Raw genomic sequence first — 19,606 nt, 5'->3', positions numbered from 1 at the left:
TCAGTTGAGAGAGATAAGAAAGACATCTCCGAAATGTTTACCTTGTGTTTTTATATGCTATAAGCAGTTACTGCATTTACATATGTACGCGGTTGAATAGATACCAAAGAATGTATTACTGGGCTATTCAGTACTTGAAGTGATTCGAGAAGAACTGTTACTCATTTTCCTTATTATTAACTCATGTTTATGAGTTCGGAAATTGGTCAATTTGTGTCTTTTAATTATGGAAACAAAAGTATCTCCCGACATGTTTAGGTTAGATATAGAACATGTGTATTCATATTGTGTGTGTTTATTAATGCATATTAGAAAGCAAGTTATGTTTTGTCATCAGTGTGACTAAAGCCAGCCTCTTATACTTCTTTTCGTTGTACTACGAAGTAAAATTGTAGAGGCTGGCTTGAGTCACACTGGTTTTTTCTTAGGTTTATCATTATATTGCTCAAATTGTGCTCATGTTATATTAAGATCCGAAAGTCAAAATATTTACTTATCGTTCTCGGAGGAAATTTTTTCTATTTTTCTATTCATTAATTGGATCGAAGTTGTTGTCTAAGCTCGACGTGATTTCTATTTTCCTATTGGCTACTGTTTTGTTTTGTAAAAGACAGTGCTGCAACTTGAAACAACTAATAAGGTTTTTAGCTCACCTGAGCTGAAAGCAAAAAACTTTTTGGTCAGAAAAACTTAAACTTGTATGGATCGAAGCATCTGCATATCGTGTTGATTTATTTTTGTTCAAACCATGATCCCAAGGGTTAGGGTTGGACTACAATAGGGTGTCGGTTTTTTACATAGAAATAAAACTTTTAAAAATTTCTCAAAAGCCAATTGGCCAGAACATCTGAAACATGTGTGGAAGTATCCTCAGGTGAAGTAGATTAAAGTTTGTTCAAATCATGATCTCCAGGGTTAGAGAGATGCCACAATGGGGGTTGATTTTTTTTTTTACATGGGAATAAGTAGAGAAAAATATTTTAAAATCGTCTTCTTATGCTCAGTGTGTGATATGACAATGAAATCATCCTATTATAAAAGGGGCTCAATGTTTTCCATAACAATTTCTAGAGGCAGAACTTAAATTCTTTTAATGCAGAATCTTTTTCACTTCATTGTCCATATATTTTTACATGACTTAATACCGCTAATTTTATTATGCCTATTGTTGGTCAGGTGAGAGATGTCGTCCATGGGCCTCTTGTTTTTTGTCTTGTTTATACCAGGATCCGACTCTTTGTGACATCACTGATCTCTTTGAAGCTTCCTACTTTTATGTAGGGGTAAAAGAAATAATTGTATTTTGTTTGTATTCAGAGGAGGCTTGTTCGTGCGGGCCGACAAAAAAAGGATGAAATGTGAATTTTTAATTGACGTCAAGTTTATGCTTGTATCTATGGATACAGCAGACATCTACATGTACGTAACTGTAATTAAAGAATTTTTAAAATATTTGTCAATATGCAGTTAATGTGTGATTTTGTTATAGAATCGTAGCTTCTATGAAATTGAATAAAAATGTTTCTAAGATACTCACTGACATACCAAAAGCTTCTATTAATTACACAGCTAGTAAACTTCGTATCAACAAGACACGTAGATTCTTTAATCAATAACAGCATCTCTTCAATATTTTTAAAAATTTTCCATGGATAAGCTTTATACGTCAGTTGAAAAGACGATGATTACGATGTATGAAACTGCCCTTATAAATGCAAGCAATAAACAGGGAGAAGGGTACAGGCTACTCTCAAGGTGTAAAGAGTAGAGTTTTCCTTTAAAGTATGTTATATAAAAAGCGAAAAAATAAGACACAGAGAGATTAAAATTTGGATAAAATATTTGTAGAAAATTTGCGAATTCTCATCTAAAAATCAAAATTTTCAACTATTCATGGAAATAGTTATGGTTATCATAAATCATCATCTTTTTTCAATTAAAAAAAAAGCCTATTTAATCAACAAAACGCACAGTTTACAAGTTTAAATTTAAATATGAATTTGTAGTTTGGAATATTGGAAAGTATATTTCCGCAATATTATATATATATATATATATATATATATATATATATATATATATATATATATATATATATATATATATATATATATATATAATATATTCCTCGTAATTTTAAAATCTTTCTTTAAAAAAAACGCAGTACATGTAAAAATAAGTTAATAAGTTTTATAACTTTGAAGAATAAAATGACGCCTTGAAATACCTGTTATCTTTTAAAAAGCGGTTTAACTTAACAATACGGAAATATAGGAAATATATAGTTCTATACCCTATTAGCCATCTAAATTGGGGCCTCCGGGAATAACCAGTAAAAAGAAAGTAATGTGTGTTCATACTGCGTAGAAATTATTTTGTAAACACCATATATTTACTTTATTGTTATTGTTCTTTATTTTTCTTATTGTAAGGAGAATGTCTTTTTGAATGTGGTTTTCCAAATAAAATAAATTTCAAAAAAGAAATTCCAGAAAGAGGAAACATCTGTTGAACACAAAGTAGAGAAAAATTACATTGTCATTTTCATTTTCTGAAAGATTTTTAAAGCTAATTATGCTTTTTCAAAATAAAAGTGACAAAATGCTACATTTGTTTTATACGAAGTGAATTTACATTAAATTTTTTAACTCATATTCCTTCATCTTTTTGTAAAATCCTGGATCAAAAATATTTTAAAGCCTAGAACTAATTTTAAAAAACTGTGTATTTAAAAAAACGTAGATGTATTTTGGATTTATTTATTTATGGTGATAATTAAATACTCTAGCAAAATGACTTTCATTCATTCATTCATTTGGATCTCAATACCGTTTTACTACAATATACAGATATAAGATTATATAAAGAAAATATAATGATATCAAGTAATAAATGTAAAAGTTTTAAAATGCTCACGAAGATGAAAAACTTCGCAGAAAATAAGAAAAATTAAGTTAATCATTTAAAAGATCATGAATTATTTACGTCTTTGATCATCAAAAGTTATGTATAGTTCAAAAGGGTAACATAATTTGAATAAAACGGATGAATGGTCATATCTATAGTGGTGATCCTTTTAAAGTAAAAAAGACACAACGTAAAAGGAAACTCTTAATTAGGCTACAGCCCTACAAGGGGATACTTACCGATAAACAATGGCTGTTATAATCGTGTTCATATTTCTTTCACCGTTTCAACTAATATATGGTATGTATTTGTGAATTATGCAATTTTGTTTAAATCTGCGACAAATTTCATAAATGAATTTCTTATGACTCAATGTAAATATTTTTTTAATTATTTTTTTTTTTAGATAAAGTACAAAATTTTCAAAGAACACAAATTCTCCGTTTCGCAATATTTAAGGAATAAAGAATCATTCTTTGAGTATTAAAAGGTGATAATTTCAGTCGTGATCAAATCCAATAAAGCCCGAAGGGCTTTATGATAGATTTGATCACGCCCCGACCGAAATTATCACCTCATAATATTCAAAGAATGATTCCTTATTACTTATATTTATATAATTTTAAACCATAATACGATTAAATATTCAAATATAAACAAGCAAACTCCGCTGGCACCTCCATTTGGCTTCATTTGAAGTTATGGCTTTTATAGTACAAAATCGATACGTAGTGTTATCACAGGCAAAGACACTGGAAAGGGTAAACAATGACGTGCCATGTTGTTTGTTCAAAACTATTTTCATAATTGTCATGATTTTTAAAAATCTTTATATCTTAATTATATGTATCAATTATTCTTTATTTTCTATATAATTATGATATTGACATATCATATTATCAAAACAAAAATAGGTTTATCCGAAGACAAAGGATTAGTCATGGGAGTCTGGAATAACGCTTCCTTTATAACCACCCTGGGAATACCTGACTCAAATTTGGTCCAATTCAACAACTTCAGATTCAATCTATCGCCCATTAAAACAAGAATCACCAGTATAGCAGCCGGCCCGGAAAGCTCGCTGTATTTCTCCGCGGAGAGAGGGATATATGAGATAAGTAACTACAGCATATGGAACAACGAGTCCTTCACGATATCCCCCGTATACCGGGGGAAGTCTAACTGGGTGGGTCAGATTGCTGTGGATGTTCTGTCTAACAATATTTACTGGTGTGACGGTCTCCTCGACTGGATAGCCATGAAGCCGCTGTCAGTGACCAATGCCACCACAAGCCTGACGTACAGAGTCCTGATTGACAGGGACCTGCACCAACCCGAGGGCCTGGCGCTGGATCCTCACGACGGGTAGGGTTATATATAGTTCTTATGTCGAGGTTGATTCCAAGGTTTAGTTAAAAGCGTATTGATATGTAAAAGGGGGACCATTGCAGAAATTATTTTAATATCCGAAACAAAACCTTTTAAGTTTGACTTTTCACTTCATTGGAGTCATCTAAGAATGTTTTAGTTTTGGAAGTGTTATAGTAAAACGTTAAACAAATTCAAAACTAATCACATGGTTCTTATAGTTAAATCATAATTTTTGACAAATGATGATGGCTAGCATATACATGTATAATCTAAATTCACATAAATAGTTTCAAAATAAAACGTGTTTGTTAATCCAAATTCCATACAACAGACTGATGTTCTTCTCTGAAAACTACCAACGTTGTCGAATAGAGCGGGCCTCAATGAGTGGAGACAACAGAACGGTTCTCCTATACTCCGGTCTGATCAGAGTGATGTCCCTTTCCCTGGATACGGAGGATAAGCGGGTGTTTTGGGCGGACTACGAGCGACACACGTTGGAGACGTGTGGTTATGATGGCAGCGACAGGAGGGTTCTCCGGCGTATGAACGGCGTGTCCATCAGTGGCCTGCAGTTTTATGAAGTAACAACTTTCTCATCTTCACAATTTCAATGGTTATGTTCATGCAATGTTACTTTCCTCACTCTAGTTTGAGGAACTTAACAGATTTGACTTTGTGGGGATGAAGCTCCCTCAACTTCTGTACTATACAGCTTAATCACATGCTCTGAACTACAAATATTGTACTATTTTTTTAAAATAGTAAAATATTTGTCGTTCTCGTTTTTATTCGGCGTTTAATTGCTTCCTCCCATATGTCCCAAATTTGTTCTATATTATAACAATATGAGAAAGCTTACACGGATTTTTTTTAACCCTGATTTTTCTGTCGATTGCAGAACGTGGTTCACGGAGTCAGTCCGGCCAGGAGAATAGTGGTTGGTATTGATGCCAATACCGGGGACATTGTGTACGATTCGGTGATACCTACGGGAGACCCTTACGCGGTCACTGTGTTTGATGCCGCTGTCAACATCTCTAATATCGGTATATAAGTATCTATGATCATTAGCTAGTTTACTATTAAAACAAAAAATTACACAAAAGAGAACGGTATATGCACATGTATACCCTTTACTGGTCTTGCTAAAGTGGGAAATACAGTGGTTTGATTTCTCGTGCTTTTGTAGATCCATGCTCTCTGATACAGTGCCAGCAAATCTGTGTGAACACGCCCTCCGGTCCCACCTGTCTGTGTGGGGAGGGGTTCTCGCTAGAAGCTGACGGATTGTCATGCAAAGGTATTTTGATTATTAGAACCATTTTAACAAGACCTTGGACTTTTACTAAGATGTAACGATCTATTTCTTGCGTCAAAACAAGTTAAAATGACGCTGGTTTCAAGCGAAATATACACCGATTGCGTAATCTTTGCTAAAAAGCAAGACAAATCGTGTTGATTTCAAAGAGCCATGCCTGAGTGGCCTACAATGAAATAGACAGACCTTCGTCACATTGTCGTTTGACTCAACTACCCAAAGTCCAAGTTCTTGTTAAAATGGTTCTATAATGCAAGGATATGTCAGCCTTGCCATCATATGGTATGCTTCACAAGTCCGTACTCCTACTTTACCATGTTTTTCAGTGAGGACGTGGTTTCATGATAAGGGGCTGATCATAAACAATGCTACAATGTTCTACATGCTCGACACAAGGTTTATCAATGGCCAAGGAGGAAGAGTTCCGTATATGGTGACGTCATCAATAATATCCACATTCACTGTTAATGCCCATTCAAGATTAATTTACTTTGCTGACGCAAAAACCAACTCTCTGTACGAGCTTAACCTTTTCACACAACGCTATAGACTGGTTACTTCAACTGCGCCCGCTGCAGGTAATAATCCAAAACCACCAACAGGCATGCCATCTAAGTTTGAACTTTGGTCAGTACCAATCAGCAAAATGAGATATTGTTTTATATTAAGTAATGCAGACATCTTATCTTGTAACAAAACTGTGCAAAACGTGACAAGAACGGTAAAAAGCACAAGAGTATGTCGATGACAATACTTCTAAATCCTTTTCAAATCCAGACTGGAATATTGCTTTAAAGTAAAGTTTCTTTGTCAAAATATCAGAGCTCTATGTATGATACGTTGGTTTCAATATGTTAAAGATCTGACGTATGACTGGATGACGAACTCTCTCGTGTGGATTGAGCCCGACCACTCCTCCATTAGAACTTTTTCACTGGTCTCTGGACAAATATTAACCATCTACTCGAATCTTCAGCAGCCTACAGCACTAACGGTTGACGCCCAGAATGGGTTTGTATGAAACAGTATCTCATTAGTGCAATCATCTGGCTGCATGAATAAAGATCTGATTCTCTGCTTTCCAATGCGGCAAAAAAGCAGTATGATAAAATGAGCTGAAATGACTGATTTAGTTATAATCACTCACTTATAGTCTTTTTTGTAATTAAATATTAACATTTTAAAAATTCATTGATTGAGACTTTTGGTTTAAAATCATAACAACTAATTTGTTATCCATATCATTGTAGTTATATTTTTTGGATATCGAGAGCGTCCTCGGCTATATTGCGGGGAAGCAGAGACCGGAAGTCTCCACACGTCGTCCTGCCGTCGCTGACCAGCCCTAGGCACCTGTATTACGACGTTTCTAGTCAGAGGTAGGTGTCAGTGTCTGAAAACGTTCCAGGACAAACACACATTGCTGGATTACATTTGATATCAAATAAACTGTTTAATGTTAAAGATCCATCCTTAGCTTCTTGGAATTTAAAATATATATAATGAACAAAGCTGAAGGCAAATAAGATTTCGATGTAGTAGGCATATTCTTGACGGTTGATGATATTTTGCAGGTTATTTTGGTTGGAGAATGGGATGTTTATCAAAAGCTGCCTGATTAATGGAGCAGACGTAAAGAGCCACGTGATAGCTTTTAATGCGACAAATATATTTGTATACAAGGTTCTCGCTATTTCACTTTTACAGTTCTGCATATACTTTTCAAGCATACATTCTAAACCAAATCAAATCAGTAAAAATAAAAATACATTAATAACGTGAAGTGCATAATACGTAATTGTTATTTTTTAAAGTAAAGTTGGCATTTTTTGGTTATTTTTTTTTTTGTATTTCATATTGTATCAAAAAGAATCATTAGATTCATATGCACTGTTGACATTCAATAATTTTGAAATTTAAAAAAAATTACGTCATGAAGCCACTATAAAGTTTAAGGAAACAAATTATATACTAAAGTGTTAAAGAAGATCATTTTTGGAATCATAATGTATAGAAAATATCTGCCTTGCGCTGACGAAATTACATGGCACTGACTTTTATTTAATTAAATTCTAGGATTACCTCGGTTGGTTGAGCGGGAACCAAATCCATTTCGCAAAGCAGACGTCCGTTGCATCTGAAGTGTTGTTTAATATTTTTGCAACACCAAAAGAAGTTGTTGTTTTTGACCCGATTCTACAAAGTAACTTACAAGGTAAAATATTAAAAATGATCCAATGCTAGTAAAATATTAAAGTCCATCGGAGGTGCTTTAGTGACCCTATGATATAAAACCGACGGTCGTTTTGGACTTACTTTATACTAGGACCAAGCAAAGAAATTTTCGGTGTTCTTTTTTTGTTTATACTTTTCGCTAAATTTGCAAACAGACAATTATTTAACTCCTTAAAGATAATCTAGTCCATAGAGTGTAACTTTACTAACGTCAAATGAACTTTACGACGGTGTATACTATAGCCTGCTTACACCTAATTCATCCGGGCACTTGGCTGTTCGGATTTCTGTCCTCCAATCCCTTGTTTGGTTATTGTTTTATATTTAAAACAATATAATATAGATGATGAGTCTGATATTTTCGCTTAAAAGGCTAAGGATTATGATAGTTTGAGATGATACAGTCATGCGTTATTTCGCGTTTTATTATTTACACCTTTTTAAATTTCTCATTCAAAAAAGATGCTGCTAGGCTTTAGTAATAGCTGTTTCGGTATATTGATTTTAAGAGTACTTTCTGGAGTTGTTTTTTATTTGTTTTATTGTTTTTTATGTTATTTGTTTATTTGTCCCTAAAAATATTCATATTTTATTTTATCTTATATAACAAAATCACCAGGAACATGCCAAATCCTAAATGGTGGTTGCGATGACATCTGTATTCCGACTGGTGAAGGCCGAGAGTGTAAGTGTGACGCTGGGTCACAGCTCCAGTCGGACTCCACCACGTGTAGTACCGGTAAGTGGGGCGCTATCAGTCGTCATTGACCACGTAAGATAACTGAGGATAAAACTAATGCGAATAAAGTCCAATAAAAAATAATAATTATAAATAAAAATAAAGTATAAAAGTAATAATTTTTTTAAACCGTAATAAATATGAAATAAAAATCATCGATTTTTGGGAGTTGATTTTAATCAACTCTCCTATGCAGTTACTCGGGCAAACCGAAAGTGAAACAGTGTTTGGACCTAAGCACAAATCAATACCGCTGACAACACTTAGTTCCTGAAAATAATCGATAAATTCAGATGCAATGTATTCTGAAGCATTGTTTTTTCAAGAAAACCTATTTATTAATACTATGAAAATAATAAGATTTTAAATGGTACAAACAGTTTAGATATTTTTTGAAGTCGTATGTATTCATACGCCAGACTTCAATGTACTAGTCTCGTTCAACCAGACGCTCGGCTGTCTTCGTCAATATCCGACAAAACAGAGAGGCTCTCTTGCTTGTCGGAGATATACGGAGACAGTCGAGCGTTTGGTTGAACAAAACTAGAGTTCAATCTTGCCTGGATCCATACAATTTCTCAAAAATATTTCGATTACTGATACTACTTGCCATGCAAAATCACATATCGCTGATTTTAAAATAAATGATAATCGATAAAATCAACTCCCGTCAGTACTTCGGTACCTTGATTACTTTTTGTACTCAGTCTGACGAATTCAAAAAATTAAACTTCATACTAGTATTACCGTATATTTTACACATTCCGTTTTAAAGCTTTAAAGAACAATTAAGTAACCTCTCTGTTAATAGATGTAAAACCCGATGACTTCCTGGTAGTCACCGATTTCTCTCACGACCGTATACTGCAAATAGACATGATTACGGGCGAGATGTCAAGGCTGCCCCTGACCGTCAAGAAATGTACGGGACTTAGTCTGGACCAAGCATCACGGGAACTCCTCTACTCAGACCAAACTCTAAAAACCATACAATCTTTCTCTCTACTCACAAAGAACACGACAGTTTTGTATACTACAGGTACATGTACTAGTAAATGCAGAAATTAAGCATCTCTATTTCTTTTTTAATAAAGTATCTTCCAAGCTGTTGAAAATGTTCCTGATCTTGAATGATAAAATTTTTAAGTTTTTCGCTCCTTTAATGAAGTTTCTTTGTCGGACCTTTAAATAACAAGTACTATGCCTTGTTGTACATTATCATTTTACTAATATACATGTAATCCAGTGCAGTGTATTGAAACGTTCCATGGATGTCTGTACACTGCTGTACAATGTCAACGTTTTGTTCTTTTCTATGAAGGTTTTTACTTTGCGGAGCGTATGGCGGTGGACGCCTCTACAGGACACCTCTACTTCACAGCCCTCTCCACTCTGTCCAACTCCAGCTACATCGGAGTCATTCATCGAACCCTACGTATCCACAGAACTCTGATTCCCAACCTCCAAACTCCCAGGGCCATTGCTTTGTATCCGTCAAAAGGGTGCGTTCATCGGTTTCTTTATATGTACACAAGTCTTGGATCCATTAAACAGGGATTTTAAAAACAATTTTCGTGGTATATTTCCAAGATTCGTTCTATTTATTTTTACAGTTCGATTTTAAACATTTTCAGTCTCAATGTATTTCAGAGTGCTGTTCTGGACAGAGATTGGACCACTTCCTGGAATAGGCCGCGCACATATGGACGGTACTTCTAGAGAGTACATAGTCTCACGTGACATCCTAGTTCCCAACGGTCTGGCCATAGACTATGAAGGTTATATCCCGTCGCTACTATATAGTAGTTGTTATACGTCCTCTCGAGATAATTTCAACAATTAACTTAAGATTAAAAAAAAAAAACAAAAACAAAAAAAAACTTAAGGGAGCTGATTGCAAATACTGAATAAACAAAATATCTTATTTTACATCTATTGTTTTCATCAGCGAATAGAATCTACTGGACTGACGGGGAAAAGAATCAGATTGAATCTTCAGACATTGATGGAGGCAATAGACAGGTGTTGACCTCTGACCCCGGCGCCCTGATGATGGACATTGTGGTCAATGGGCAGCTCCTGTTTTACACCGCGTGGAATCGTCAGTATGTGCAGACAAGTCATTTTCTGCCTTTAAAAAACCCTACATTTGTTATAAAATTTGTGTGTGAAATTTATTTGGTGTTTCATCCATATGCATAATTACCATTCTGTAGAATTGTGACAAAAATTGATATGACAACGGGTCTTAAAGCTCCATTTATGGCGGACAATCCAGAACTAGGGCGCTTAGACAGCCTGGATATTTTTGCCAACGATTTTCTTGATGGTGCGTTTGTATGGTCAAACAAGATAAAAGATTTGCATAATGTTATAATATGTGCATTTTAGGAGATTTAAAGAGGACAATTTTGTGAAATCAATTTATGTTTTAAAAATAGTAAACAAGGCATGCTCTAATGGGGAAGGACAATGCAGTACGTTCTGTTTCCCGACACCCGATGGTGGAATTTGTGGGTGTCAAGACAGCGTCAGTTTACTACCAAATAACAAGACGTGTGTGGGAGGTAGGCATAATTCAGTTAGTGTACAATCGATCTATTTGATTTGAAGTTTTAGGCATAAAAGAGATTCTAAAATTAAAATGTTAGTTTGATGTCGTGAATACATCGGCATGAGAAAATAAACCACGTGGAATTTTTCGAAGTTCACTTTGAAAAGTAAAACGTCAAAAGATGATTGTTATTATGGACTGGACTTTCTTCACCAGCTCCCCGCTGTACGTCCGATCTCACGGGTCTGGATCTACTGGATTGTGAGCCGTCCGCGGGACTCTCCTGTCGGTTCCAGTGTCAGCCTGGCCTCACGCTCACCCTCAACACCACCCTGACCTGTACCCCCGGGGGCCAGTGGAACGTGAACCCGGATACTCTCTGTGCAGGTGTTTGTTTTTTGTTAATTATCATAATTGATTACTGTACTAAATGATGAATAAATACGTAGTTCTTGTAACACCTGCAAGGGGTGCGTAGATTGTCGTTTTGTTTTAAATTTGTTAAGGACAGCTTCCGGGAACTTAACGTTTGTTTTTTGTATTATTTTGATTTTAACAAGTTCAATAGGACTGTTAACATGACCAAAATCCAATATAATTATTTACGACTTCAAAGGAAGAAATTTGTATTTCTAAAGCAGTTGCCAGTGGACAAGAGTTTTGTGGAAAAAGGGGAATGACCGAAAACATTTTTTGTTTAGACATTCTTTCGTGTACGTGTTTTATTTTGTAAGGATGTAGGCAAGATAGACATTGAACTGTAAAAAAAAAGTGGCCATAAATTGTCCTTAATCCTTATAAGTACTATTTCTTGTTGTCTTTTGGAACGTTTTAAAATTAAGGTGATTCATTGTTCGAGCGTTCCTTCCTTTCATGCAGCAGCAACAGTTTTTACAAACGATGTCCAGTCTGGTATTTTTGAGAAGTACTCCCTGTACATATACATTGGGGGTGGGTGCGCCCTCCTGATGGTGCTGGTGCCCGTCTCTCTTCTCCTGCGGCGGTTTGTCTGCCGCCGTAAAACCAAGGAACCACCAAGGTATAATAGTAGTATATCATATACCCAGTAGTTGCTATAGATGCCAGTGGTTGTTGTTTATAATACAGGCCATTTGTGACAATCTATGTCCCTTTCAGGCTACACTACGAGAGCTCAGTGACGTCGGAGTCTAACCCTTACTCGGCGTTCATGAACAGGGGGTATGAGAACAGCTGCATGGACCGGCCCAAGTCTGGCGAGTACAACACCATAGCCGAGATGATGATGTACGAGGACATGAAGGCCCCGGGGGGCGGGACTACTGACCCCCAGAATCCGTATCTCAAACCGTGTGACAATCGGGATATTGACACGTACTTCATCCCGTGTACTGAGCACACCGAGAGTCCATATCTGAAAGCAATATGAAGCAGGGACACTTTATTCAAGTCTTGATTTTATATAGGCTTGTTTTAGAATTTGTTTTATTGTATGATGTTTTTTTATAATGCAATTATTAATTTTGTATATCCTTTTTAAGTCTTAGTTACGTGTAATATAATTATTATTATTAAATGATGAAAATGCAAAATTTTACAAATCGTTTTGCTATAGCCCATTGGATTTTATCATTCATTTATCAGTGGAACACTACGTATGTAGTATATGCAAAAAAGCCTTGAAAAAACTTAAACACACACACACAAATCACAAAGAAACCAACAAACAAATAAAATCTTTGGAAGGGGTCAATTAGTAATTCTGGTTCATATAATGACTATTTCCACGTATTTAATAAATGATAAGACAGATGTATATTTCAGACCATTATTTTATCATGTTATATTTACATTTTCCAGTGTCTTTGCCTGTGATAACACTACATATCGATTATGTACTATATAACCCATAACTTCAAATGACGCCAAATTGAGGCGCCAGCGGGGTTTTCTTATTTATATTTAAATATTTAATCGTACGATGGTTTGTAATTATATAAATATAAGGAATAAGGAATCATTCTTTGAATATTATGAGCTGATAATTTCGGTCGGGGCGTGATCAAATTAATCATAAAGCCCCTCGGGCTTTATTGGATTTGATCACCCCCGACCAAAATTATCACCTCATAATACTCAAAGAATGATTCCTTATTCCTTAAAAACATAACTTGTTTTGGTTAATCAAATTATATGAATTCTGCTGTATAAAATTATGTGGTGATACATGTGCAGTTCATGCGATAAGTTTTAAACCACCGCTGCAGACTGAAAAACAAATGTCATGAACTTTATAGAATTTCTCTCCTCACAAAAACTATTTAAAATTACACCAAATACAACAAAACACTTATAAATATATACTCAGTGGTTGATAATTCACATTATTTATAAATTGATTTCATGGAGATTGACAATTATAATTGTATTAATATTGCTAATACGTAATAAAGGATTAGTTTTGGAATACTATTTTACACGTTACCCCCTTACCATTCCGACTTATTTCATATGCATGGCACCCTTCCCTGCATATTGTGAATTTTTGGCAGTTTTAAGTATCTCTTAAAAATCAAAATCTTTTTCATGTATTTGATTTAATTGGATTGATTTATTTCATGTAAACTTTGATAAAATTAATTGTGTTTACTATGTAGTTTTTGATCAATCATCATATTTTATCGACCGATCTTTGGAGACTAGGTACCACAGTTTAATCTGATAACACATAATATGTCTGCCTCATCAAAAAGAATAATATATTAGGAAGGGGTCATAGATTTTCGAGAAAACTATTATAGCGAGCGCAGCGAGGCGGCGCGAAGCGCCGCTCGCGTAGCGAGCTCCATAGACAACGTGTACGAACGGAGGAAATTCGAGTTGAAATGTGCACATTGTTCAAAGAAATTTTTATGAGGCCACGTGAAAAAGTTCTACTATCCCAGTGATCCTTTGCGGTACATAGCAACATGGTCGAACAGGAAGCGTTTCTAAGGAAAATTCTTACCTCTAAATCGCATACATCATCTTCATTTAAATATAAAAAATACTTTTAAAAACATTAAAGTAAACAACATATATGCTTACGTAAAAAAAACCTGTACCTATCGACATATGACGTCATTTCCTTCCCCGAATTTGTCCGACAATCTACGAAAACTGTCGAGCGCAAAAGAAAGTTAAATATGACGTCACAGTGATCTCGCGCTTTAATTTCCCGCGATACATTTAGAGGTGGATCAAGCATCTGTATTGGATGTAACGTGTAGGAAGTACTCAGTATCAGTGTTAACGGTGACTCTTTGGCTGATTAGTTTTGTTTTGATAATTTGTTTTGCTTAGTAAATACACATGCAAGTTCCATGCTAAATTTACTGTCATATTGATCCAATCATATATTCATACGTTGGGTAGGTGACAAAAATTATTAAAAAAGAAAAGTCCAATCATTATTACATGTAGATCTACGTGCAGCCACGTCATTTTGTAATGAATAGATAAAAGGAAAACAATCGAACTGTTAAAATATCTACGTGTATTTGTTATAGTTGCATATGTGGTCAAACCTTTCAAAAATATTGGATATCATACACTAAAAAAGAGTGAGGGCACATGTCTACAACACTTATAGAGCGTACAAAAAAAATTGATGTCACAGAGGAAAATAATTAAAACACAGGTAACAGCAAGGAATAATAATAACAATAGAATGAGAAATAACACAGACACACAATTTATTGTTTACTGATTTTAATGATCATTATTTAAAGGTAAAGTAATGATAAAAATAATTGTCAGTGGCAGTTTGTTAGGAATGGACCATTGGAATAAAAGTTTTGTAACTTCGGGTTCCTTAATTGCGGTGGTAAAAGTTTTCGAGACAAAGCCAAAGTTTTTTGGTTAGGGCAAGTCCACGGGTTGCATTTAACAATGATGACAGATGTGTGGTTTCTTCTGCGCTCGTTCCAACGGTTACACCGTAAAACATATTAACCATATATTATTATATACAGTTATGTTTAATTTATATCCAGCAAACCTAGGCATTAATTTGATACTTTCAGTACTTTGATTTTTTTCAGACATCCGTGAAAAGTCTGAATTTAAAATAATGATGAATATGTAAAACAATATTAAAACTACGTGTACCATCCACCTGCAATATGTATATAGGTGACGCCCCTGAAAAAAAAAAAAAACTAGCGTTGATATTACTGTCCCATTTTCCGGATATGTTGCTATCTCTCAGATGAGTCTCTCTTTTAGAATTTCAATACACAACCCAACGTGGGACATCAAAAACCTACCTTATAAATATAAGGGCTGTAGGTGATTGCAGACATATTTCATCATCATGTCGGAGATATCAGTGTTACTGGCTCATGCTGAACAGGCGGTTAGTAATGAATATCATTTATCTATGTCCTTACTTCAAAAACTTGATAATTATTTTACCGGCAGTTGACGAACACATCAGTCCCGGAGTCTGTCAGGAAAATTAACTACAAAAACATTGGAAAATGACTGAAGTTATACATTTGAAATGTTATACATTAAACATTTAAAGTTATACATTAAAAATGAACAGAATCACCTGGGCTCTTTTGTAGCAATTCCCTTAAATCAATCTGAAAATGTGTGGGTGGGTAGGGGTGGGGGTGGTGGTCATCTTAGGATGTAGTAAATAATATACAATTATTTATGCTTGAGCAGTCAATAGACCAGAATATTTTTCCAGAGGTGCAGGGAACAGCTCAGTATGATCTATTCCCTGCACCAAGGGAAAACATTCTGGTCTATTGACTGTTCAAGCATTATTTAAATAATTGTTTTATTACCTAATTCCTTTTTTAGTTTTCCGGGTTTACAATTTGCATATTGCAGATGGTTTTCGTGCCATTATGCAATATTCTAAGATTTTTTTCTCATCTTTTACATGCACCAAACCTGTTGCATGCATTACAACATCTCAATTTAATATCAGTTTACACAATGAAGGAAGAGTCTTCAACCCATTAGATTTTAAATAGTCTTTTACCATATATGAGGCTTTAAAACTGTTGATTATTTGATACTCCATTTTGATAACATTGAATTTGGTTTCACCAAGTACTAAAAACAGCCTCTATGTAAAGGAATATACATTCCCTGAGAAAGGATGTAACACAGTCTATTGACTGGCGTTCCAATAGATCACAGTCTATTGACCGGCGGCCTAATAGATCGCAGTCTATTGACCGGCAGTTCAAAATAGACGCAAATATTTAATTTGTAATAAAACAACAAAATCCCTTTGATTAGGTAATAAAAATAGATGGGGCATACTGGCGTGCGACCAGTTCTCGCCGAGTACACTCAGTCGTTTGACCAGTTACGAATTTTGACCAGTTCCGAATAGTTCAATAGTTAAATAGCAAATAATAAATGAAATAAAAAATGGAGAAAAAAATCAATTTCTTAATATAATCACATATTAATGCTTGTTTGAATTCTGCAGTAGTTTCATTTTAGCTGTCATGTATGTATTTGATATCAGTCTGAGATTAGCCGACCTACTTTCGCTTTGTAATAAATCCAGGTCATTGCAATGCTAATATGCGCATAGAATCGTCTGTCGGTGTCTTAATTAAATATTCACTTGTAGCAAGATTTATTTTATTAAACGTAGGTTTATTAGTATTCTAACATACCCAAAAGCATACAGGATAAAAAATAAAATGAAAACATAAGTGGATGCTGAATTTTATTGAGCCATCATTTTCGAGTTCCGAATACCCAATTCGTTTCCGTCTGTTTTAGAATTAAATGAAGGGATGGATTAAACAAATACTTCTAGAATTCATTAGATGTCTTTCTCAGTCTTGAATAAATCATATTGTACCACAATAATGATAATTGGAGGAGCGGTGACTGTATTTCGATAAGATGTTAGAAACCAGTCTAAATTATTGTTACGGTGATTTTGTCTGTCATTTCCGTGCAAATCAAACTGTATAGGTTAAGAAAATACCAATAACTGAGTGGTTTGCATTAAACCTGTTATTCAACAGGTTCAATGGATGGTTTTCGGGCCGAAACTTTTTTATCTACATTCGATATGAAAAGAAACAGTTATGCTATTTGGAACTCATCGGCTTATTCGCAACTGGTAAAATGGCTTCCCGCGTAATTTGCTATAATAAAATTTTATTTAAAAAAAATTAGATACAGCAATATTGCATTAATATCAGCAGGAATATGGTGTATATCGGCGAAAAAGTCATATCTAAATATAACACCCAGGCACATTTCTAGTACTGCCAAATCTGTACCCTATTCGGAACTGGTCAAACGACTGTACCATTTCTCGCCAGTACATTGTGACGTCATTTTATCAACACATAAAATTATATACGAAAAATGACGTCACAATATACTGGCGAAAAATGGTACTCGGTGAGAACTGGTCGCAGGCCAGTATAGATATATGGTGAATCAGGAAAATACGTAATACTATGTAATATATTAACATAGAATATTAACATAATAAATGAGAAATCCATACACCTGTTCACAAAGAGAGACCTAAGTTCACTGTTCCAAGCACTGTTTTACACATATAACATTGGTAGACATTAATTAAATGTATAATGAACGTATGAGAATAATAATCATAAGAAGAATTTGATAGTTACTTGTGCTAAATTTTCTAGGCCCGTTGTAACGTTAAGGGTATTAAATATATTTTACACATCGCACGCATCATCATGCAGGTCCAGCACAATCTGTTGATTTAGCTATAAACTTGAAAAAATATTTATATATAGCTTTATTAAGCTATTCAGAAAAGCTTTATTAGCTATTTATCTGCAGTTTTTCTCCAAATTGTTAATTATAACAGAGACATAAATAACAGTGATTGGCACTGATCAAAATCTTGCAAAATCCCGCTGTCCCTATTGTAAAGTATTCTGAGTTAAAAAGGAAATTAGAATATCTTTCTAATAAATAGTTATATCAGAATAAAAACAACTAAATACTAATACCAAAATATTTAAAATATTATATGATTTTTTAATTTATGTTGATTTTGTTTCTTATAAACAATGTTAAAAGAGGGGTTTCAGGTGGCAGTAGGCAACCCGTCATCTGAGATTTCGCAAAAGTTTAATAGCAATCCTATCCTAATAGCTATCCTATATATTTTCTATTTATTAATCTTATTTTTAAATTTATTGTTTCAAAAACTTCTAAATCCTATGCACATTTTTCATAAAATCAATATACATTTGGTTTAAGATCAATATATCAATTTACTAATATGTAGTTCTCAAAGTAAGGTTGGTCCCATAACATTTTTCAACAAGAAAACATGCTAGCCTAATGGCGGAGATGCCAATCTCTGTTATATATGTCTCGGACTATAAGAACTATACAAAAAATCACAAGTTTATTACCACTTATATTCAAATAAATAGTTTAATTCAAAGTGGTTTTAAGAAGAAAGATATTTGGTCTCTTCAACTCCATGTATATTCCTAAATACATGTAATGCATTTCCCCGTGCAATATTTCATTTGCTAGGGGATGCTTCGCTTTGTGGTGATCTTGTTAAGATATAATACTTTTTCAAGCTTTATGACTAAATCATGAGATTGTGCTGGACCTGATCATATTGTGACATAAGCAAATTGTGTTTTACAATTGAGATAAATTTCTTTAGCCAATCAACATGATCAAATATGGCAATTCATCTAAATTGATGAACTATTTGTGAATAACAATATATTTAGAAATGATGCTGCATATGCATCAAGGAAGAAACCAATTATTTCTTTACTTAAAACATGTTATTGTCTTCATCTTTATTAGGAGGCTGAGATCAAGAGACTGGAAGAAGAGATACAGACCCTACAGAACCCTCAGAAGCTCTTGGCGGAGGGGGTGGTGTCCCCTCAGTTGGAAGCTCTACAGAATGAGAATTCCAAGCTCAAATATCAGATCAACATATTAAAAAGGGTAAGATGTCAGCGAATTATTATTGAGGACAGGTTGTGTTTGACATTTGTATTCTCATGGTATACGTAATGAATTGGATTTTTCCTCTTAAAGACTTGAATTTTGGCAGTTTTGTTTTAACACAATTGCTGTAGTACGGTAATTGCAAATTGTGTAATAAGCTTAACCTTCATTCACCTTGGATCTAATTGATATGTATTTGCTTTTACTTTCATTTTGTAAAGAAAGGAAGTTTTGATGATTATGGTGACCTGTATAAGAAATGTAGTTATTTTATATATTTAAGAGTATAGCAACAGAGAAGTCCAGAAAACCCAACCACATGATCAGTATCAGCAGCCTCGTGGAGGACGTGTTTGGGCTGGCGATTCGTAAGGCCTTCCCTGATGTCGATAACCCACCTGTAATGATACAGGGTAGCTCAAAATTTGCTGACTATCAGTGTAACAGTGCAATGAACATTGCCAAGGTATGAACAAACCTGTTACTTGATCCTTAAATT

At 34.4% G+C, this 19,606-nt stretch overlaps 2 protein-coding genes across 2 annotated transcripts in view; both read left to right on the top strand.

Annotated features, from left to right (window-relative positions):
- The first annotated feature begins 3,834 nt into the window (after window positions 1-3,834).
- On the top strand, window positions 3,835-12,678 carry LOC105328886 (low-density lipoprotein receptor-related protein 4). The gene is made up of 19 exons (XM_066075305.1): window positions 3,835-4,272; window positions 4,610-4,862; window positions 5,180-5,327; window positions 5,471-5,581; window positions 5,926-6,177; window positions 6,460-6,610; window positions 6,850-6,978; window positions 7,174-7,282; window positions 7,676-7,814; window positions 8,454-8,573; window positions 9,385-9,612; window positions 9,895-10,075; window positions 10,224-10,351; window positions 10,522-10,678; window positions 10,790-10,902; window positions 11,015-11,140; window positions 11,344-11,514; window positions 12,007-12,166; window positions 12,265-12,678. Exons 1-19 carry the CDS (start codon window positions 3,848-3,850, stop codon window positions 12,533-12,535), a joined length of 3,372 nt encoding a protein of 1,123 aa, XP_065931377.1. The 5' UTR covers window positions 3,835-3,847; the 3' UTR covers window positions 12,536-12,678.
- A 2,677-nt stretch (window positions 12,679-15,355) lies between these two features.
- The window catches only part of LOC105334153 (arginine--tRNA ligase, cytoplasmic), a 41,072-nt gene continuing 36,821 nt past the window's right edge, over window positions 15,356-19,606 (top strand). The window contains exons 1-3 of the mRNA XM_034443964.2: window positions 15,356-15,502; window positions 18,958-19,104; window positions 19,391-19,573. Of these exons, the coding sequence (XP_034299855.2) occupies window positions 15,461-15,502; window positions 18,958-19,104; window positions 19,391-19,573 (372 nt within the window). The 5' untranslated portion in view covers window positions 15,356-15,460. The remainder of the gene's footprint in view (window positions 15,503-18,957; window positions 19,105-19,390; window positions 19,574-19,606) is intronic.

The sequence above is a fragment of the Magallana gigas genome, chromosome 2 (genome assembly GCF_963853765.1).
Source record: "Magallana gigas chromosome 2, xbMagGiga1.1, whole genome shotgun sequence".
NCBI lineage: Eukaryota > Metazoa > Mollusca > Bivalvia > Ostreida > Ostreidae > Magallana > Magallana gigas.
The sequence above is the reverse complement of the archived record's forward strand: the minus strand, read 5'-3'. Positions and strand labels throughout refer to the sequence as shown.